At 53.2% G+C, this 23,071-nt stretch overlaps 1 protein-coding gene across 5 annotated transcripts in view; it reads right to left on the reverse strand.

The window, feature by feature from the left end:
• Positions 1–4,418: 4,418 nt before the first annotated feature.
• TMCC2 (transmembrane and coiled-coil domain family 2) overlaps positions 4,419–23,071 on the reverse strand; it is a 45,027-nt gene continuing 26,374 nt past the window's right edge. For 3 of the 5 annotated variants that reach the window (XM_011957746.1, XM_011957747.1, XM_011957749.1), the window contains 3 exons: positions 7,861–8,795; positions 6,507–6,642; positions 4,419–5,948 (listed from right to left, as the gene is read on the reverse strand). In XM_011957746.1, the coding sequence (XP_011813136.1) occupies positions 5,637–5,948; positions 6,507–6,642; positions 7,861–8,795 (1,383 nt within the window). In that variant the 3' untranslated portion in view covers positions 4,419–5,636. Of the gene's footprint in view, positions 5,949–6,506; positions 6,643–7,860; positions 8,796–20,305; positions 20,491–21,274; positions 21,482–23,071 lie in introns of those variants that run through there. The other 2 variants (XM_011957750.1, XM_011957748.1) reach the window with 2 other exon arrangements.

Below are 23,071 nucleotides of genomic sequence, written 5' to 3' on the forward strand. Positions count from 1 at the left end.
TGTCTCTTGCATGAGTTCACTTAATGACCAGTTTCTTGGGAAATCCTCTCTTCTCCATCTCCACCCTCAGTATGGGTGACTGGGGCTGACCCAAACTAGAAAAAGGACAGAGGCACCCCAATTAAGTAACGGCTGGAGACAGCTCCAGGTAGGAGTGGATGGTCTCTTACCTAGGGTGGTATGGAGAGGACTCAGTCTTCCTACAGGAGAGCAAGGAACAGAACTCCAGACCAGCCAGAGAAACACTTAGATCTTTCTAAAGTATTTACTTCAGACTTATCTTCAGAGAGCTGAGATTACAACAAGAAAAACCAAAGTGGCCAGGCACAGAGGCTCATGCCTGTATTCCCAGCACTTTGGGAGGCTGAGGCAGGTGGATCACCTGAGGTCAGGAGTTCGAGACCAGCCCGAACAACATGGTAAAATCCAGTCTCTACTAAAAATACAAAAATTAGGCTGGGCACAGTGGCTCAAGCCTGTAATCCCAGCACTTTGGGAGGCTGAGGCGGTCAGATCACCTGAGGTTGGGAGTTCGAGACCAACCTGATCAACATGGAGAAACCCCATGGAGAAACTGTACTAAAAATACCAAATTAGCTGGGTGTGGTGGCTCATGCCTGTAATCCCAGCTACTCGGGAGGCTGAGGCAGGAGAATCACTTGAACCTGGGAGGTGGAGGTTGCAGTGAGCCGAGATCATTCCATTTCACTCCAGCCTGGGCAACAAGAGCAGAACTCTATCTCAAAAAACAAAACAAGCAAAAAAAACCAAATTAGCTGGGTATGGTGGCACACACCTGTAGTCCCAGCTGCCCAGGAGGCTGAGGTAGAAGAGTTGCTTGAACCCAGGAGGTAGAGGTTGCAGTGAGCCGAGATCGCGCCATTGCCCTCCAGCCTGGGTGACAGAGCAAGACTTTGTCTCAAAAAAAAAAAAAAAAAAAGAATAATCAAAGTAAGGCAACAAGAGAGGGATAAAAGACTATGAATAGGGTACAGTATACACTGCTTGGGTGATGGGTGCACCAAAATCTCACAAATCACCACTAAAGAACTTACTCATGTAACCAAACACCACCTGTTCCCCAATAACCTATGGGAATAAAAATTATAAAAACTACTTAATGCCAGATACATGCTGAGAAAATTAAACTGAAATAATTTATTTCACTTAAAAATAAAACAAAACAAAAAAACAAAGTAAGGGCAACAAGAGAACCTCAGGCTGAGGCTGGCAGGGCGCAGAGACTGGGCACCCAGACCTCTCAGAATCACCACTGGTGCTTTTGTAATCAGAGCCAGCTTTGTGGATGGCTGTCTGGAGGCAGGCGCATGGCTGAGGTGGCACCGCTGGGCCTGGGATACTTCATCTGGACAGTCGGCCTTGGGGTATGAGGGGACCAAGGCGGGAGTACTCTCCTGGGAGGCCCTGTGTCTGGGAGGCAGCACTGCTGTCACCAGCCGGACTGCTCTTCTAGCTGCCTGGGTGACTCAGGACCTGCCAGCAGGCCCGAATGTGCTGGGACAAGTCTCAGCCTCCCCTCCTTCCCCACATGCCTCCCCGCGGCCTAGTGGGGACCAGGCTTCTCCCTTCCATCCACATCTGGAGGTTGGCTGCAAGCTGTCAGGCCCGTGGGCCATTGCTGGCTGCTTCCCCAAGCCCTGCCCAGCCCTGTCCCTGGGCAGATCAGAGCCCTCCCTGGGGCCCCAGATGGCTGGCAGCATTCTAACAGGTCATTCCCCTAGGGTGAGATCCTGGGGTGCTGTGGGGCAGGCACTCATACCTGCACCCACGAGCCTCACTGGTGTCCTAACAGTTGGGCAGCACGGATATGATTATCCCCATGTTTCAGTTGGAGAAACTGAGACCCACAACCTCCTCAGTCTCAACTCAAAAGCAGGCCTCTTGATTCCTGCTCTCCTTCCTAGACCCCACACCCAGGACCACAGGCTGGAGGCGGGAGGGAACCACAGACTGATACACTTGTGGAGTTGGGGTGGAGGCAGCCATCTTGGGTCAAATAGGCCGAATCCAGTCCTCTCTCAAGCTGGGGCTTGGCCTCTTGGGACTGGACCAGCTTTGTCTACCAGACCGAGGGAGGGGAGAGGTTGCTGGGAATAAGCAGGTTCTGGGTTCCCAGGGAAGAGGAATCCTGAGGACCTCTATTAGGCCTTCCAGTGTCAGAGGCTGAGGCTCACTTAGCCACCCTTGGTCTTGTATGTTATACATACTTGTTATAAATAAATCTCGGGTTAATCCATTATGTTCTAGGCCTTGTGCTTAAGTCTTGATCTGTAGAATGTCAAGTCTCCTGCACTCAAGCCTGTGAGCCAGTTTCATGTCACCTCCATTCCTCCTGGAAGATGAGGATATTGGGCTGAGAGCAGCTGGAACCCTGTCCAAGGTGAGTAGCAGCACTAGGGTTTGAGCCTAGGTCTGCTGGCTCCTTAATATTGGGATCCAGGCTTGACTTAAGGGCCCTGGCTTTGAAGGGGAAATTGAGCCTGCCACGAAGATCCCTCCAGGTGCCCTGGCTACAGCTCCCCTTCTCTCCCACCCTGTGGCCCCAAGTCTTTCCTCCTCCCTTCCCTCCCTCCATAGCTCAGAACCACTCCAGAGTAACCTGGGCTGGCAAGGGTTAAGTCACCTCCTGCTGGCCTGTGTTGTCTGCCTGCTTTGCTGTTTGCCAGGGCTGCACCTGTTGTAGCCCTATAGTTTTGATGAGGTTGGCAGGGAGTGCCAGCTCGTACGGGCATGGTAAACATGCCACCTGCCTGCTCAGTGCTGCCAGAGCAGTAATGTGCCAATTCCAGCATGAATTCTTAGCTACTCCCTCCCTAGTGGACCCAGGCTGAGGGGGGCATATCAGCCTGGCTGAGACCTCCAGACCCTCAGGTGAGGGGCTGGGACCTGCATGACAGATGCTCTGGAAAGGACCTGCCTTTTGGCCCTGCATTCTGAAGGAGAATGGTCCCCAGCAGAGGAGGCAACCCCAGTGAAGGAGGCCAGGTTGAAGTGGGGACAATGCACTCCCTTTTTTCCAAAGGGCGAGAAGGCTCAAGCACAAAAAAGGAAGCATCAGTGAGCATCAGCGTTCAGGATGGGCAGGGCTTTATTAGACACGTTGTCATGATAAGGCAAACACAGGCTGGTGTTCTGTCCTTTTTGCAGATGACCCTGTGTAGCTGGGGCTGGTCTTCCCCCACCTCCTCTGTTCGCTGTCAGTCTCAGGATCAGCTGAGCATGCCCGCCACCCTCCCTCCCTTTTTCCTCCTCCCTTTCAGTGTGGGCTGTGGTTGGCAGTGACATTTAATTCAGGGAAGGCACCTGACCTTGGGGAGGAATGTGGGAAATGTCTGCAGACTGGGGCAGTCACCCCCCACATGGAGCCCAGGAATGTGGGCTCTAGGCCACCTGTGGCCCCCAAGGGAGGTGAGTGCAGGGTCCAGGAATGACACTGTTGGAAGACCCTGGCAAGGTCACCTAGTGAAACTCCTACATTGTACAGAGGGTGAGCATGAGCCACCAATGCCCACCCCCGTGGCACCAGCACAGCCTTCTCTCCAATCTGGTGATGGCACTATCCCTGACTCTTGGTGTCTCCTCAAGCCTGAGGCCACAAGTACAGCGGCAACTTTTGATTTGTCAGACCCACAGAACTGCAGAAAGTCCAAGCCCTTCGGAGTGAGCTGCTGCACATCCTCTATCACTGATGTGGAGACTGAGGTGCAGACAGATGTGAGTTGGCTGCCATCTACTCACTATGGGCCAGGGCCCAGGTCTCTGGGGTGGGTGCATTTCCCACCATCCCTCCTGTTCCCGATGCTGGAAGTCAGCATCTCCTCTTCATCCCAGCAGGGAGATTCAGGTGGCCTCTCCGAAACTCCCACAGGATTACTGCTGGGAGTGCAGTGCCTTCTGGGGTGCCCATCTGTGTGAACTGCCGGGAGTGGGCGCTGTAGCCACAGAGGGCCTGGTCACTACACTCAAGCCCACGCTCCAGCACCTGGAGAGCAGGTGCTCCGTGCTCTGGCTGACCGCTGAGAAAACCAAGCTAACTCCAGCAGCTGCCTTCATTGGGGCTGCACTGGGAGAAAAGGTTAGAGTAAGGACTCTGCTGCCCTCTCGTGGCCCCACTCGGGCATTACTGCTGTCATTCAGGCTGCTGGCAGCTCAACTGCTCCGAGCTATGGAAATCTCTCTCCTAATTGCCCTCCCATGGACTCCAAGAGGCCTGGATGGGGTGTATACCATTCCTCCTATCACACCACTTAGGCCATGCCTTGTTCCTTGTCGGATCCTGGAGGGAGAGGGCCTCAGGTCAACAGATGACGCCCAGCCTGTTACCCAGAATGCTTGGGTGTGGGGAGACACCTGGTGGTTCCCACAGACACAACCTAATCAACCAACACCAGACAGGATGGTTTGAAAATTTAGAGGATATTTATTTCTCAGGAAGGTGCACAACAGCTGGCAGGCACTGCTTTCCCTGCTCTAGGGGATTCCTCTCTCCTTTTCCAAGAAATCCCCTCTCTTCTTGGAAGTGCCCATGGGAGGCTGGGATGTGAAAAGAAACCATACACAACACTCCAGAGCCTTAAAAAAATAAAACAACAACCTCCTCCACATGAATACACACTTACAAAATAAATAGACAGATAAAAGAGGCCACGCGCCTCCCATCTCGGCTGTAGGGCTGCTTGGGGAGAGAAGGGCTGAGTGGCTTGGTCCCACTTCTCCCAGCCAGGATGATCCAGAGGCTAAAGGGAATGGAAGGGCCCTGGCTTCAGAGAGGACAGGGCAGGACCTCTCCCGGTGCTCAGCAGGGAAGACGCTGGGAGCATGGGTAGGGAACAAAAGAACAAATAAATAAATAAATAGAACCCAACAGCACTCCCAGAGGCCTAAGGGCTTAGGGTGAGACTCAGGGGGGCCTTGGGGCCTGTTTCCCTGAAAATAGCAGATCCAGTACAGGCAGAAAGAACAGCAGGGAAAACACAAGCCACACCCACCTGGCCTGCAGAGCCCAGCCCCAGAAGGAGGCCACAAATCAGCTCTACAGGGAGGAGGGGTGGGGTTGGGGGTGCTGAGCTCCACACTAGCTGCTCTGAGCCTGCTCTCTGGCTCTAGAGGTGCCTGAAGGCCAGGGACCCTCCCATCCCTGTGTTCTCTGAGGCCAGCAGAGCCTCCTCCCTCACTCTCCAGCCTTCATCCTCACCATCTCCACCAGAGGAAACCGTAGCTATCTCTGAGGTGGACTCTTTCCTAGGAAAGCTGAGGCAGAGCCCTCTCCTCTTATTCTTAATGGCCTTCCTGACCCGGGGCATCCTGAGGGTCAGCTGGGAGAAGTCCTTGTGTAACTATAAATAATCAAAACAATCCAATCCCGTGTCCACCTCTGCTCCACTTGGCCACAGGTGCCCCCACTATATCCAGCCAGGGCTGCATTCTAAGCTCCCTTCAGGCCAACAGGGAGAAGGTGTCAGCCAGAAGCAAGTACAGAGAAGGGGGCAGGAGCTGCTGGAATGGACAGTTTGGGCAGGAGGCCAAACTGGACACACGAAGAAGTCCAAGGGTCCCTCCTGGAGCAGTGTGGCCAGCTGGGGGCTGGAGAGCACAGGGTCGGCATGGCTGGCCACTCAGCTGGGCAGCAACACGTGCTCCAGGAGGTAGGTGAGGGAGTCCCAGTGCTTCCAGAGGAGGAACAGGACGAGGACCAGGAGGGCGGTGCTGGTGATGCGCAGGCGTGTCTTCATGAGGGGCGTGATGAAGTTGGCAACGGTGGACACGAACACCAGCAGCACGGCCATGAGCGCCAGGATCACGTTGATGAACTTGCCCAGCAGCGCCCGCGCGTTGGCGTTCTCCACGCCCTCCAGCTGCACCACCTGCTGCTGTTGCTGCTGCAGCTCTAGCTTGGTGACCCGGGTCAGGCAGGACTCCACGGCCTCCTGCGGGGGCAGAGAGGCTGGCATGTGGGTGCTCAGGATGGGCAGGACCCCTAGCCTGAAAATCTACCTACCCCACTGGGAAGGTGCCTGTAACGAAGCCTCCTCTCCAAAGGCCAGGAGGAGTGGAGGTTGACTACCTGTAACTTGGGTCAGAGCCCTTTAAGGATGACTCTCTGGGGAGGATGCTAGGAAATGAGAGTCTTGATTACTAGGGATGGAGAGGAGCTGGCCCGATCCCAGCTAGCTCCCTCTTGAGGCAGGCTGGAGCCTGGGAACTCCAATTACTCATTTGCAAGGCTGCCATCAAAGAGGTAGGGGGCATGGCGGCCCTTGCCCTGTGGGCTTGCCTCTGCACAGTGCATGCTCTCAGCTTCAGGCCTGTCTTGCTCATCTACACTCGGCCCCCGCTATGCTGCCCTCTTCGTCCACGTGCCTATCTGCCCCGGCCAACAGGCCAGCCTGTGTCTATCGTGCCCCACCAGACAAGAATCCTAACCCTCTGGCTGCTGCCAGCTCTACCAGCACATCTGGGGCCTCCCACGGTTGCCCTGGCCATACCTGGATGTCCCGCGCCCTCTCATAGGACTGGTAGGCCACCTTCTCCTCCATGCTGGCCAGCTCCTGCTTCAGGTTCGTCATCTCGTTCTGGTGAAGCTCAGTCAGGTCGTTGAGCTGCTCCTCCAGCCGCTCATACCTGGCAGAGGGAGAGAGTGACACCAGTCCTGGCTCCCTGAGCCTCCCTTCTCTCCCATGGTTGATTCATTCATTCTCTCAATAAACAATGACTCAGCCCACCCCACGTGTCCAGCTCTGCTCTGTTCTAATTTTAACAGCAACAACAATGAAGCTACTCTTTACACAGCACTTAGGTGCAGGCATTGTGCTAAGCATCTTGCCTACATGACCTCATAGGATCCTCCCCGCAATCCCATGAGATAGGTGCCAGTGTCATCTCCATTTTACAGCGGAGAAGACTGAGGTGTGGAGGCTGAGGAGCTGCCCAGGATCACACAGCTCATGAAGGGAGGAGTTAAGGATTGGCCGATTTCAACCTGGGCTCTTCAGCCCTGGGCTCAGATGCTCTCTGGGTACCAGGGATACATGGGTGTGGAGGACACAATCCCTGCTCTGAAGGCACAAAATAGTGTAAGATGACTATTATGTGAGGAGTGGATAATTTTTAGGTGGGGCTCCCCTTCAATCTTCCAAACCTTCTTCGTATATATGGAGAAGAAAAAGAGAAAGTGCTAGCTAAGGAGAAGATCCCCCTGCGAGCCCAGGGAGCGAGCGGCAAGTACTGCAGAGGCACACAGCAAAGGGCAGCACAGGGCCGAAGGGAGACACAGAAGGAGAGGCCGAGAGACGCCAGCTCCGTTGCAGGCTGGCCCCAGGAGCTCCGACTGGAGGTTCAAGTTTCCCAAGTTACACAGTCATATGCTTCAACTTTACAGGTCTGGACTCATTATATCTTTACGACCCTATGAAGAAGGGATTAATGTCATCCCTGACTTGAGGTCAGGAGATCAAGACCAGCCTGACCAACATGGTGAAACCCTGTCTCTACTAAAAATACAAAAAAATTAGCTGCGTGTGGTGGTGTGGGCCTATAATTCCAGCTACTCAGGAGGCTGAGGCAGGAGAATCGCTTCAACCCAGGAGGCGGAGGTTACAGTGAGCTGAGATCGTGCCACTGCACTCCAGCCTGGGCAACAGAAAGACTCTGTCTCCAAAAAAAAAAAAAAGAAGAAAAAAAAGAAGGCTCCTTAGGGCCTCATGCTGGCCCCTTCCAGCCGCCAGGATGCTGCAGATGCTCCTCTGACTGCCTCCACACCCTGGGTCTGAAATCCAGTGCTCCTTGCTTCATTCCAGGTCCGGCTGGACTGCAGGAGGGGCTGGCTGGGCAGGCACCTACCTGTAGCGCTCCTCCTGCAGGCACTGGGTCATGTAGGTGTAGTCCCTCTGCAGCTGAGTCTTCAGGTCTTCCATGGAGTCCTCCAGGTGAGACTGTCCCTCCTTGATCTCCCGTAGCTCTTCCAGCAGAGCATCCAGGTTTCCAGGAGCACCATACAGTGCACTGGACTTAGGGCTCCCCAGTGCTCCGCTGGGCCCAGCCCCCGAGTTGCTGCCTGCCCCGGCTGAGCTGGCGCTGGCACTGGAGCACTCGTCATCGCTGCCATATTTGGGGCTGGAGACGAGTGTGGCACTGCCGCTCAGTGCCCGGGCTGCCTCCTCGGGAGGCCCATCTTCCAGGGGGTCCTTCAGGTGAGCGATGTTGTCAGCACTGCCAAACTTGTTGCGGATGAGGCTGGCAAACTCCCGGGGCTTGGACACCACGGCGGTGTGGGTAGCCTGCGAGAGACCGGAGAGGCTGCCCTTGACGCCCTCCACCACGCCGCCCCCAAAGCCACTGATGCCTGCGCGCACGTTGGCGCCTACGTCCTTCAGCCCCTGCTGCATGTCCCGCAGCACGTCCTTGGGCTGCCGCGAGGGCCCATTCTGCTCAATCTCCTTCAGGCGCCGGCGGTAGTGCTCCAGTTTCTTGTGCAGCTGGGCAATGGTCTGGGCTGACTTCTGGTTCTTCTTCTCGAACACCTGCTTGATGCGCGACACCTGCTGCTTGTCCGCGTTGTTGGCCAGTTTCAGGTACTCTGCCACGTTGTCGTCGCGAGCCTCCTGCTCGATCTTGATCTGCTCGGTGATCTTCAGGATCTTCTGGTGCAGGTGGTCAATGGCGGCCTTGGTCCGCTGGGGGTCCGGTGCCCCGTCGGGCACATCCAGGCTGATGGGGCCATCAGTGTCACCATGGCCGGCGGGGAGGCTCAGTGCCACCAGGTCTCCCTTGTCGACCTGCAGAAAGAGGCAGGCAGAGGAAGCATGGGTAAACCCTGAGACCACAGGAGTACCCCTGGATGCCTCTGGACTTGGTTTTTCCACCTGGAAAATGGATGCAGGAGTCCAAAAGAAGACACAAGAACTGTATTCCCTGACAGCCACTTACACAGGGCTCTCACATCTGCGCTCTACCCAGTCCCCATAGCATCCCTAAAATGCAGTCTAGGCAGAGCTGCTCCTCTTTTGGTCCAGAAAGGTCAAGCAAGTTGTTCAGGGACACACGGCCAGGAAAGGACAGAACTTCCAGCCCAGAACTCTTTTATTTATTTGTTTGTTCATCTATTTATTTGAGACAGAGTCTCGTTCTGTTGCCCCAGCTGGACTGCAGTAGCGTGATCTCAGCTCACTGCACCCTCCACCTCCCTGGTTCAAGGGATTCTCCTGCCTCAGCCTCCTGAGAAGCTGGTATTACAGGCGCCCACCACCATGCCTGGCTAATTTTTGTATTTTTAGTAGAGATGGGGTTTCACCGTGTTGGCCAGGCTGGTCTCGAACTCCTGACCTCAAGTGATCTGCCTGCCTTGGCCTCCCAAAGCGCTGGGATTATAGGTGTGAACCACTGCGCCTGGCCCCAGCCCAGAACTCTTAAAGCTCCAGCACATGGACCGGGCAGGTCTGAGGCCTCATTAGAGTCATGGGGTTGGATTTCTGAGGAATGAGACAAATTTTCTCTCTGGACTCAACTGCCTCATAAGGCCTCTCCCTCAGGGCTGACCAAAGCCTACACTTAGTGTCCTGCCTGCCTGCCCACGCCACCCCATCTTCACTAACGCAGATCGGTGGGCCACCCTGCCTCTGCTGACACCTCTCCCGGGCCCTCCATTACCTTACAGCTCTCCAGAGTCATTGGTAACCTTTTCCGCTTCATAATGGTAGGAGCCCCCAGTCCTTCCTAGTCTCCGAGAATTGGGAGAGGAGCATGCCCCACCCCCACCCTGCTGGCCGGGTCCCCGAGGACTAAAGCCGCAGAAGGAACTCACAGGCCAAGGGAAGCGGGGACCAGTTTGGGGGCCTGAGGCTACCAGCCACCCAGCTTTGCAGAGGGTGAATGCGTAGGAAGGAAATGACAGCCCCCTTTACTCCCCACCAGGCGGGCAGGCTTCCTGAATGCATCAGGGTGGCACCAAAGTTGGAGAGACAAGGAAAGGAGAAGAGAGACTAAGAAAGGATGAGGGGGAGGGAGAGAAAGGAAGGAAAAGGTCGCAGGAGATAGGAAAGATGAGAAATGTAAGGTGGGCTGAAAGCGAGGAGGCCTGAGCCCCGCTCCCCTGGCGCCTGGTTCCCCTCAGCCTGTTGGAGGATCTTTCTGTCCACAGCTGAGTCCCCAGTGTCTTATCGCCATGCAACAACGGAAGCAGCAGGAAATGGCTCAACCCCATGTATTTTTACACACAGCACACCCCAAGCAAGGCTGGGTCAGATCATCCACCCTTAGTATGTATGGGAGGGGGCAGGGGTGTGGTCAGATATATGTGAGGGAAGGGGTTAAACACAAAGAAAGTGGCCCAGTCTAACATGCACCGGAAATGGAAACAGTCCCTGCCAACAACAGGCATAAGTCACTTGGCTTGATTCTGCCAAGGTGCAAAGTTATTGGGAAACATGATTGAAAACAATAGCCCTGCCAAACTCAGGAGCCGGGGGAGGGCAGCTCCTCTGTGGGCTTCCCCCTGGGGATGCTGGGGACAACCACAACCCCGTCCCTAATCTCTCCTGAAGTCAGGACTTCCCTCTTATGTTTGCTTTGGGCCTCCCCTCATCCCCTCTTGCCCTCCCAGCAGGTGCTCATACCTTCAGGACTCTGCTTCTCAGAATTTCTCACCTTTCATACCCACAGTCTCCCTTAAGTGAGCTCCAAGGTCAAACTGTCACCGTAGCCTGACTTAAAACCCTACCCTGCAATTAGGCTGCTTCCTCCTGCCTTGTTCCCTGTAGTGACAGCAAAAAGCCCATCTCTCCATTTTCCTGACCTTCAGTGTCCGTGCTGACAAAATGGGGGTAATCATAGCTACTCTCAGGCCTTTTGTGAGGGCTATACCAGATGATGTCTGGCAAGCACTTGGCATAGTGCGAGCATACAGAAGGTGCTCATTAAATGCTGAGTCTGATTCTGGGCAGCGTAATCCCTTTTTTCCCCTGGGAGAAAAAATGCCTGCAATCAAGCTGTTCTAAATTTATTTCAGAGATTATACCAACAAATTTACTCCGTATTGCTAGAACTACACAAAATTAAGGGTTTTTTTTGTTTTTTGTCTTTTTTTTTTTGGAGACAGGGTCTCACTGTGTCGCCCAGGCTGGAATGCAGTGGCACCATCTCAGCTCACTGCAACCTCGGCCTCCTGGGTTCAAGTGATTCTCCTGCCTCAGCCTCCCGAGTAGCTGGGATTACAAGCATGAGCCACCACGCCCAGCTATTTTTTGTGTGTTTTTAATAGAAATGGGGTTTCGCCATGTTGGCCAGGCTGCTCTTGAACTCCTTATCTCAGGGGATCTGCCTGCCTGGGCCTCCCAAAGTGCTGGGATTACAGGCCTGAGTCACTGCGCCCGGCCCCAAATTAAGTTTTATAGGCAACACACGGCCTTTGATGTTACAGAATCTGGCTCTCTTATAAAGCTGCTGCCCTTTCCACAGATGCCCAGCTCTCTATCACTCTCCTCCTGGGAGAAAGAATATCTAGAAAACGGGTTCTGAGTCTGGCTGCATCACTGCCATTTACTCATCTTTGTAACAGGGAGAGAGACTGTCCCACCTACTTAGGGGGAGAGTGGGAGGAGCTAATAAGCAACGGATGTGAAATGCTGTGAAAAGCAAAAGTGCTTTAGGACTATATGGGAGTGTAAAATAGCAAAGTCTCCACCTGCCGTGGCTCCTTCCTGGCAGCTTGGCCCTCTCGTCCCTTGAACTGGCATCTTTCTGGCTTACAAATGGAAAAGCAGAGTTCAAGCTGGCTGTGAAATCCCCATTAATGAGAGGAGAAGAGACACTCCTGGGAAAAACAGCTGGGGCCTGATGGTGGGTGCAGAGGCCTGGGTTGAAGCCCTGGCTCCCTCGCCCACCTCTCTTCTCTACCCTAGGACCCAGACTTGAGTCTAACAGTCCTGCAGCAGGAAACCAGCTCCTTCCATCCCTCCATGGAGGCCTGGACACCTCCTTAGTGACATGAAGGTCTGCAATGCCTGGATTGAGCGGGTCAGTCTCCAGTCACAGAACATATCCCCATTTTATTCTCTTCCCTGTGGAGGACTCAGCTCCACTGGCTTCCAGAAAGGTGGCATATTTTCCCTATGGCCTCTGGGCTCTTCTCTTTTTCTCAAATTCTAAATGTTTTGGAAAAGGATAACAATTATAGTTGGCCTTCTATATCTGAGAATTCCACATCCATGGATTCAACCAACCATGGATTAAAATAATAACAATAATACAAATTTTAAAATACAGGGGCCAGGCGCAGTGGCTCACACCTGCCAGCACTTTGGAAGGCCAAGGCAGGCAGATCACCTGAGGTTAGGAGTTTGAGACCAGCCTGGCCAACATGGTAAAACCCTGTCTCTACTAACAATACAAAAATTAGCTGGGTGTAGGATGTGGTGGCGGGCGCCTGTAGTCCCAGCTACTCGGGAGGCTGAGGCGGGAGACTGGTGTGAACCCAGGAGGCGGAGCTTGCAGTGAACCGAGATTGTGCCACTGCACTCCAGCCTGGGTGACAGAGTGAGACTCCATCTCAAAGAAAAAACAAAATTAGCTGGGTGTGGTGGTGTGTTCTGGTTGTTCCAGCTACTCAGGAGGCTGAGGCAGAAGAATCACTTGAACCTGGGAGGCGGAAGTTGCAGTGAGCCAAGACTGCACCACTGCACTCCAGCCTGGGTGACAGAGACTCTGTCTCAAAAACGAAAAAACAAAAAACAAAAAAACAGTGTAACAACTATTTTCTATTTTCTTAGTATTTACATTGTACTAGGTATTGTAAGTAATCTAGAGATGACTTAAAGGAAGGATGTGTGTAGGTTCTATGCAAATACTATACCATTTACTGTATGAGACTTCAGCAATCTGGAGTTTTGGTATCTGCAGGGGGTCTTGGAACCAATCTCCTTCAGACACTAACATTTCTTGACATACGTCAGACTTGTCTCTAAGTGTTTACACCTATTAATTCATTTAATCCCAGTATTAACCTCACAAGATGGGTAGCACTATTATTTCCATTTTACAGGAGAGAAAACCAAGGCCTACAGATATAACTTGCCCAGGACTACACAACTGGTAAGTAAAGAACCTAGAATATAAATCCTGTCGGCCGGGCTCGGTGGCTCAAGCCTGTAATTCCAGCACTTTGGGAGGCCGAGAGGGGTGGATCACAAGGTCAGGAGTTCGAGACCATCCTGGCTAACGCGGTGAAACCCCATCTCTACTAAAAAAATACAAAAAACTAGCCGGGCGAGGTGGCGGGCGCCTGTAGTCCCGGCTACTCCGGAGGCTGAGGCAGGAGAATGGGGTAAACCCGGGAGGCGGAGCTTGCAGTGAGCTGAGATCTGGCCACTGCACTCCAGCCTGGGCGACAGAGCCAGACTCCGTCTCAAAACATACATACATACATACATACATACATACATAAATAAATAAATAAATCCTGTCTGGCTCCAAAACTCAGGGCCTAACCTCACCTTGGAGGGCTGGGTAGCTCTGACAGATCCACAGCTTCAGATACCTTTGGCTAGGAGAGCTGGCCCTCTGCCACCTTTTCAGGAAGCAAGAGAGTCTAATCAGTGGTTGTCAACCACAGCCCAGCCTCACTCCACAGCAATGAAATTGGAATTTCATACAGCTAAGACCGCAGGCTCTTTTTGTTTTTTGTTGAGACAGAATCACTCTGTTGTCCAGGCTGGAGTGCAGTAAGGCAATCACAGTTCACTGCAGCCTTGACCTCCCCAGGCTCAAGTGCTCCTCCCACCTCAGCCTCCCCAGCAGCAAGGACTACAGGTACATGCCACCACACCTGGCTAATTTGTGTTATTTTTTTGTAGAGACAGGGTTTTGCCATGTTGTCCAGGCTGGTCTCAAACTTCTGCGCTTAAGCGATCCTCTTGCCTTGGCCTCCTAAATTGCTGGGATTACAGGACTGAGCCATGCTGCGCTTGGCCAGACTGTAGGCTTTTACACCCTGCGAGAGCAAGGAAAAAGAAAGGAGTTCTCCCCAGCCCCATCCTGCCTTCTCCACATCTGAGGGGCGTGCAAATCCTTAGAAATGTCCAAATATTGGCCACAGCATTTAAAATCACCTCTGAAGACTTATCACGGTGACATCTCCGGCCTTCCTCACTGGAGATAACCCTTAATCTTACTGGTCTCCATGCAGACTTCCTTTGCCCACCCAGCCCCCTCTCGTGCTTAGGGGTGTGTGCGTGTACCTGCATGCATGTGTGCAAACCTGAGAACAAGAGAGAGAAGAGGTTTGTGTGTGTTGTGGGAGGTGGTGGGAGGTGCTTGAGGGAACACTCTGTGGGAGATACCAAGATCCTGTTTGTGGTTTTTGCTTTTAAGGCTGGAACACCTCGGCAACCACTTCCATCTGAATTAACTCCCTTCAATAACTCCCCGTGCCAACCGGAGACTTTTACTATGGACTCACCACAAGATCCTAATTGAGACTGAGCTCATCCGTGCTTGTAGCCTGGAGCCCAACCTCAGGAAAGCATCTAAGAGCTTCTCCCCAACACCAGCCTCCTCCTTAGATCACAGTCCCCACCCCACCCATCAGGGATGCAAAGAAGGACACAGGGATGTAGGCAGTTTGCCTGGAGCCCCAGACTGCACTGACACACTCCTCAAATCAAGGATGGGGTAGCCTATCTCTGGGGTAAACCTCACATTTATCTCACTCGGATCTGCCCTCTTCACACACAGGCTGACCAAACCCAGGAAAGGTTATTTCAGTTTGGAGAACAAGGGAAACATCCTGCACGCTAACAGGAAACAGCAGACATCCCCCCATCCTTCCCCTCCAGGATCTTTAGTCCCTGCCCCTATCGCTGGAGGGAACCCAAGACCTCCAGATCCCTGAGAGGCTGTGCTGTCTAGTTACAACTCTGAGAAGCAGAGTTGGAGCTGGCTGGGAAATCCCCACGAATGAGAAGAGACATTCCTGGGCCTGGTGTGTGGAGTGGCCTTGAGCTGGGATCCTGGTCCTCTTGCCAGCCCCTCTTCTCTACCCCTGGGTCAAGATTCCAGCCTGGGAGTCCTGCAGCAGGACACCAGCTTTTTCCTACCCTTCACAGAGGTTTACAATGCGTGGGATCTGCTGTTCGGTCTCCAATCACAAAACATCACTTTGCTCTCCTTCCCCGTGGAGGGAGCTGGCGTGTCTGAGGAAGGTGGGGAGCTCTCCATGCCCTGCCTTCCGCGGCAGACATGTACCCAGGGTGACAGCTCCCTTTCAGGACTTGATGGAGAGAGGGCAACCAAGGTAAACAGAGCCAAGAAACTGGCAGACAGGGAGAGGTACAAAGAGGGATTATGCTTTAACAAAGGAAAGAAAATTAGTGAACAAGAAAAAGATGAGAAAGCTGTTCAGAGTGGTGGAACAGGTCAGAGGGTGAGAAAAGGAAAAAGATTTGCCAAAAAGACCAGCGATGAGACAGGATACAGGGCCTGCGGAATGTAAAGGAAAGGGCTTCAAAGTTGGAGTTGGGCACTGATTTAGATCCTGGCTCCGTCACTTACCAGCTGAGAGCTATCACGATGAGGAGATGAAACACTGAGTAAAGGGCCTAAAGCAGGTGCTTAGAAACAAATACGAACAAATTAAGAGACACTTCACACCCTTAGAATGACTATAATATATACATATATTTTTTGAGACAGGTTCTCACTCTGTGGCCTGGGCTGGAGTGCAATGGCATGATCATGGCTCATTGTAGCCTGGACGTCCCAGGCTTAAGCAATCCTCCCACCACAGCCTCCTAAGTACCTGGGACCACAGGCACGAGTCACCAAGCCCAGACCCTAGTAATGTTTAAAAAGGAAGTAAGTGGGCTGCACACAGCTGCTCACACCTGTGGTCCCAGCACTTTTGGAGGCCAAAATGGGAAAATTGCTTGAGCCCAGGAGTTTGAGACTAGCCTGGGCAACACGGCAAGACCTGTCTACAAAAAATAAAAAGACAGCCAGGTGTGGTGCTGTGTGCCTATAGTCCCAGCTACTCAGGAAGCTGAGGCAGGAGGATGGCTTGAGTCCAGGAGTTCGAGGCTGCAGTGGGTTATGAACTCACACACCACCGCACTCCAGCCTGGGCAACAGAGTGAGACCCTGCTTCAAAAAAAAAAAGGAATAAGTGTTGGTGAACATGTGCAGAAATTGGAAGCTTTGTGCAATGTACCTAAAATGGCACAGCTGATGTGGAAAATAGTTTGGGAGTTCCTAAAAAAATTAACATAGAATTACTTTATGACCCAGCAATTCCACTCCTAGATATTTTCAATTCCTGAAAGAATTGAAAATGAGTATTCAACACTGATTTGTACACAAATGCTCACAGCAGCAATATTCACAATAGCCAAAAGGGGGACATAACTCAGAGGTCCATTAACTGATGAATGGGTCAACAAAATGTGGTATGTTTTGTAACGAAATACTATTCGGCCATAAAAGAAACAAAGTGCCGGGGCTGGGCGTGGTGGTTCACTCCTGTAATCCCAGCACTTTGGGAGGCTGAGGCGGGCAGATCACCTGAGGTTGGGAGTTCAAGACCAGCCTGACCAACATGGAGAAACCCCATCTGTACTAAAAACACACAAAAAATTAGCCGGGCATGGTGGTGCATGCCTGTAATCTCAGCTACTCAGGAGGCTGAGGCAGGAGAATCGCTTGAACCTGGGAGGCGGAGGTTGTGGTGAGCCGAGATCGTTTCATTGTACTCCAGCCTGGGCAAGAAGAGCAAAACTCAATCTCAAAAAAAAAAAAAAAGAAACAAAGTGCTGATAATGCTCCAACATGGGTGAACCTCAAAAACATTAGGCTAAGTGAAAGAAACCAGACAAGAAAGGCCATATAATGAATGATTCCATTATATGAAATATCCGGAATAGTTAAATCCACAGAGACAGAAAGCTGATTAGTATTGCCAGGGGGCTCGGGTGAGCGTGGGGGAAGGAATGGGGAGTGACAGCTTAATGGGTACAGGGTTTCCTTGGGGGTGCTGAAAATGTTTAGGAACTAGATGGAAGTGATGTTTCAACAACTGGGTGTGGACGGCCAGGGTCTTCCACTGGCCTGGGCCGCAGCTCCCACTGCTGTCCCATTACAGAGTGGGTCTGCAGGAGGATCTCCGGGTCCTTCAGCTCACCATGTCAGGTTTAGTAGAGCAGCAGCTCTTCCTGACACATTCCTAATCCCCCTGTCATGCAGCTGGTTGACTAAAAAGAAGACCAGGACAGATTACTCAACCCCCAGTCACCAGCAGGCAGAAATGTCCAAGGTTCCCCAGCCCAAAGCAGGGCACAGGTGGGCTACACAGGCACCACTGTGCCTCTCTCCAAGCCATCAGAGTCCTGTTTGGTCCATGCCACCCAGCTGTCTATCCATGCCCGGCCACCAGCACCACACCTGGAGTTGTGGCCCCCACGCCATGACCTCCTCACCCAACCCCCTCCTGCCTGAGACAGGCTGGCCATTCCACAGGTACCTGACTCCAGATTAATCCCTGTGAATGGGCTGGGCAAGCTCTAAGAGGAGAACTGTGGAGGGAGAGTCATGCTTCTTCCATGATCCAACCACACCAGAATGCCCCGTGCTCAGGGATCCTACCAGTCAGGGCCATACATCTTGCTCTACACAAAGGCTGGGGGCTAAGAAGTGCTGATGAATGTCTGGATGAGCCACAGCTGGGATGTTCTCTCAAGTGTCCAAGACCCAACTTTCCCTATTCCTCTTCCTGCTCCAGTGAGACCTACCCTCAGCCCATGCACACCTGGGGGCTCCCCTCCACATGGCGTTGGTGGCACTCTGGACTCACCTCCCTGGCCCCTTTCACAACACTAAATGAAGCTGGATTAGGCTCTCTGCCAGATTATAAGGAGCTGCCGGATCACGGCTTCCCAGCCCTGGCTCCCATGGCCTTCCTGGGGCTCCCACCTCCTCCCAGGGCCTGAACTCAGTGTCCTCGTGTCAACCCGGCCCTGGACACAGGACACCGGTGCTTCCTCTCACACACTAGCCCAGCAGCCTGGATCCCTGAGATCTGGGAGGCACACAGTAGACACTGTTGGGACAGAAAGTATCCAGGCTTAAGTGAAGCTCTGTGGAGGGAGGGGAAGGGCACTAGCTATGTAAACTGGGAAATGGGACTCGTGGTTCTCTTTCTTCATAATGTAAATGCATTAAAGCAGTTTTCAAGATGGACCACAGAAACAGCTGCCACTTGCAAGGAACACGTGCTCCCTACCTGTGCTCCCAGCTGCACGAGAGATCTGCGCCTCTGACCCTCCTCCTTCTGAGGCAGGCAGCCCCTTCCCAGACTCACAAAGAACCCCCATTAGGGTCCCCACAGCAGGCTGACAGGGAGGAAGGAGCCTTCTCGTGTTACCAACTGCTAAGGAGTTGGAAAGACAATATAAGGTCACTCTTAGATGGAAAAAAAAAAAAAACACACACAAAGAAAAAGCTTTGAGGGTTCCTATGCTTCCCTTTAGGAAAGCAGGGCAGCCCAGTCATCCTGACAATGGAGTCAGGTGTCAACCCTGGCTGGTCTATGGGTCTAGACAAGCAGGCCGAGGCCCATGCAGAACACCGCTCCTGGGAGCAAGGCCTGGGCTTCCAGTGGGTCAGAGCCCAGCAGGCGAGTGTGGCCCCAGGGCTGGCAGGCCTGGGTGACTCAGCAGAGATGCTTCAATCTGCTGACTGCTGCCCCGTGACTCTGATTTCAGTGGCCCTCTCAGGATAAAGAACGCTCAGATTCCCTTTTTCTCCTCATTCCCAGATGGAAGGGGAGGTCAACCGGACTAGGATGGAGAGGAAAGCCTATGGCCAGCTAAAATCCTCCAACCCGAAGAGGGCATGTGACCTTACAGTAAAGCTGGGAGAGAAGGAACCTGTCATTTCCCGTACCAACCCAACATTCCAGCAAGAGCAGGCTGGAAAAATTATTCCAACCCTTGGTCCTGAAGTCCGAGGCTTCCCCCATTCCATTTTCTCAACTCAGCAGGAATAGCCCCGTGGAGCTGGTGGCTCTCTGCCTTCCTGGTGAGGATACGTGGGCACAGGAAGCTGCTCACTCCAGCTCTGATGTGTCATCACAGCTGACCCGGGTGCTCCCAGGTGGGCGAAGGGGTGGGGGTGGAGAAAGAGCCTACCTATCGGTTTAATTGGTGCCTGGAAGCCTAAGCGGCTTTTCTCAAGCGGGCAGGCACCACGTGCTTAGATACTGAATGGGGCACATGTGGGGCAGTATGGACCTGAGTCACTTCGCCAGGGGCACAGCGGGGTGACAAAACCCCCGTAGAAAGGCCCCAGCTGCCACATGGGGGATTCGAGGGGCAGAGCATGCCCTCAGTAGCTTTAAAAGGCCTCTCGCTCTACTACAAGGGGATTTCAGGTGCAAACTACCGAGAGACAGGAAAAGTCACTCACTCATCCTTTCAGGCAGCACCTGCTCATCTCCAGGCCGCGCAGAGCCAGCTGCCTATTACCAGCTGACACCAGGTAGAGGCTTCCACCTGCCACCTCCTGTAGCCAGCAAGTTCTTCCTTCTGCCCTGACCCTAAGAGCTACTCTCTTGTCCTGGTGGAGACACCCCTTCTCTTCTAACCCCTGGCTTCTAGCCCCTTCCATTAGGGCCACCCCTCAGTTCTGATGAAAACTACATCCTCCACTCAGCATCTGCCCTGTGGAGAACAAAGCACTTTTGTCCAGTAAATGTCCTGCACCCTCCTTGTCTCCTCACACCCACAGATCCCAGTTGGAGCCCTGAGCTGCCCTCTCATATTCAAGTCTTCTCCATTCTCCATCCTCTGAATTCCCTAAAAACTCTCAGTCCCCATTTTACTCCTTATGGCCTCCCCCAGTGTCTCCCTGGGGTCAGCACTCACTGAACTTTCACAATCCCCATCCCTGTCACTGTTTCTCCATAGACAGAAGTGACCACAACCAGGAACACCCCTCCACTTAATAAGGTGCCTGGGCCCCAGAAGTGCCACACAGCCACGGCTTCTAGAGGCATCTCTGCCAGAGTTCACCTGCCCTCCTGCACAGGGCGCCCACACCCAGCCCCAGGGGCTCTCCCAGCATTTGGCAGCCTAAGGCTCTTCCCTTCTCCTACCCACAAACAGTTCTCTATACCTGGAGGAGAGCTCCCTGAGAGACTGGAGTGTAAGCAGAGCCCACCTGACTAACTGCAGAATAGGCCTTTCTCCATCCCCCAACTCCACCCCACCCAGTGAAATTCTCTCCTTCCACCCACCAGGGGCCTCACCTGTGTGGGCACTGTTTCCCGAAGCCGTGCTGGCGACGAGGTGCCCGGAGCTCTGAGGCCCCAGCTGTCTGTGGAGTGCGTCGGGCCCCCGGGGTCACAGACCCTGGGCAGCACTGGGCTTGCTCCAGGAAGCCGGGGCCTGCGAGCAGGTGTGCCTGAGCTCCCAGGCTCTGCAGCCGCCATCTCCAGACTGAGGCACAGCCTGGGGATTAGGGGCGGATTGCTCTGGGAGCTTTCCCCCTCCCCTGGGGCTCAAGGGCTGCTCCTTCCCATCTGGCAGGAGACATGGAGGATCACCGAGCACGGGAGGACCAAGCTCTGATGAGATGCCCCTCCCCAAGTCCAGCTGTTCCACTGTGAGTTATGTGCATAAGGATGCCCAGGTATGACAGACACCAATGAGGAGGGGTGGCGGGGGGACAAGGGAAGTTGAAAGGGATGTGCACGAGGACACATGACAGGATGCACTTGCATCCTTCAACCACCCAGAAGACAAGCACTCCACCTTGCCCCTCCCATCTCACAGAAATGCCTCCCGTGATCAGAAGCTCCTCTCACAAACAGAGCAGTCTCATGGATTCGGAATGGAAGTGAGCCTCCCAGCCAGCCTTCCAGGACAGGGAAGAGCTCTCCAAAGCCAAAAAGACTGTCGCCTGGAGGGGGGCTCCCCAGCAGATCCTAACACAGCCAGCACCAGCCAGAGTCCTCTCCTCCTCTCCCTGCTGCCCTGCCTGTTGGCTTAAGGCACCATCACTTCCAAGGCAGTTTCTCTACTCCAATAACCACCTGGAGGAAGCTGACAGCAGCCAGCCTCACCAGGGAAATTCTTCTGCCCTGAGATCCTGTCCCAGAAATCCAGTCTCTGCCCTGGACACCAATGGCCACTTCTGCACTAGCTTCTGCTTCCCAGTCTCCGCCAGCATTGCCCTGGCAAAAACACCCAAGATAAAACACAGATGGCAAACTCACAGCAGTTTCTTCCTCCTTGGACTTCATCTCGACAGTCCCAGCAGGAAATTCTGTGAGTGGCCAGCAGAGGGAGACAGAGGTCCACAATTGAGGACAATGAGCAGTGAGCTGGGTAAGTGAGTGGCCCGCTGAGTCCTGGGGCCTTCTGGATCTCTCTAATGGCAGCTTCCCACAGCAGAACTGTTCAGAAAGACGTGAATTCTGCACCCACTTGAGCCTGGTGAGGGACTCCGGGCTTAAATAATGATGGTCAACATGCGGCACGTTGATTGGGTAGTCCCAAATTCAAGAAGGTGTAAAGAGATAAGGGCCCAGTGCTATCTCTGGGAGCCAGTGCCAGGGCTTGCAGCCAAAATCACCAAGATCAGGAGTCCTCATACCCTGGGCTCATGGAAACTATACAAATATTTGTGGTTGGCTGATGACTTGGGGTTTGTGAGCACAGAAGCCTGGCAAAGCATATTACATAGGTCCCAATTTCTGGGGCCAGTTCTGACCTGTAGGGCCAGGGAACACTTCTGGCAGTTCCCCTACTTCTGGAAACGATCCCCTTCCTATGGTACTGGATCTTGACTTCATATGTTGGCACCAAGCACTGTTCTTGCATAAGGGTTATTTGTAAATAGGTCTTATGCCCCTATTAAATGATAAGGCAGGGATCAGATCTTATGTTCATCTGGACCCTTCGCTGTGCCTAGCATAAGACCGATCCTCCCTCAACACTGACATGGTAGAATGATGAAATGATCTATCTCATTTAGCTGCCATGAAAGGCAGTCTGGCCACTGCAGTTCTGTCTCAGGTAGCAACAAAGACAGCTTGGTCTTCTCATACTCAAGATACCCCTTCTTTTTTTTTTTTTTTTTTTACTTTTTGAGACGGAGTTTTGCTCTGTCACCAGGCTGCAGTGCATTGATGTGATCACGGCTCACTGCAACCTCCACCTCCTGGGTTCAACCGATTCTCCTGCCTCAGCCTCCCGAGTAGCTGGGACCACAGGCGCGCACCACCACGCCCAGCTAATTTTTCTATTTTTAGTAGAGAGACGGGGTTTCACCATGTTGGCCAGGATGGTATCGATCTCTTGACCCTGTGATCCGCCTGCCTTGGCCTCCCAAAGTGCTGGGATTACAGGTGTGAGCCCATGTAAGCCCATGCCCAGCCCAAGCTAAGATTTTTAACTTCTTCTTATTAAGCAGAGGAAAAGGAAGAGAAGGCAGTGGCAGCAGGAGACGGTGGGGAGGGGCCGAGTGAGCTGAGAGCCCTGGGGTTCATTCTGCATGGTAGGTCTCTCTGTGCTTCCTGGGATCAGGAGGGCTCAGAAGCAACAGAAAGAGTTTCCTGCAAGGCCACGTTGCACCACCAAAATAAACTGGGGATAGGTGCCCCCAACACGGGCACCTCGTAGTTCCCTAACGGGAGGTTTTAGCTCCAATCCAAGAGCGGCTTACCCATCAGCACAATAACTGAACAGCAGGAAAACAGGGGGTCAGGAGGGAACAAATAGTCTGCTAGGAGAAAAGTAGCAAACAGGAACCAGGGGGCCCGGCAATTTAGCAGGAGAGCAATGCTTTTCTGAACCTGCTGTTGTCTTTATACATGAGACGTGTTCCCAAATCTGCCAAGGACGCAGAGCTTCCTGTGGTGGAGGTGGGGAACAGACAGCCCAAAGCATGGTGGCATGGTGGGAAAGGCCCTGTAGAGCCCTGGGTGCGAGACTTACTTCCATGCTTTCTGAGTGACCTTGGTCAAGTCACTATAGGCGCTGAGACTCTTTCCACAAATGTGATGGGAGGA

This window comes from Colobus angolensis, unplaced genomic scaffold, assembly GCF_000951035.1.
Source record: "Colobus angolensis palliatus isolate OR3802 unplaced genomic scaffold, Cang.pa_1.0 Scaffold449, whole genome shotgun sequence".
NCBI lineage: Eukaryota > Metazoa > Chordata > Mammalia > Primates > Cercopithecidae > Colobus > Colobus angolensis.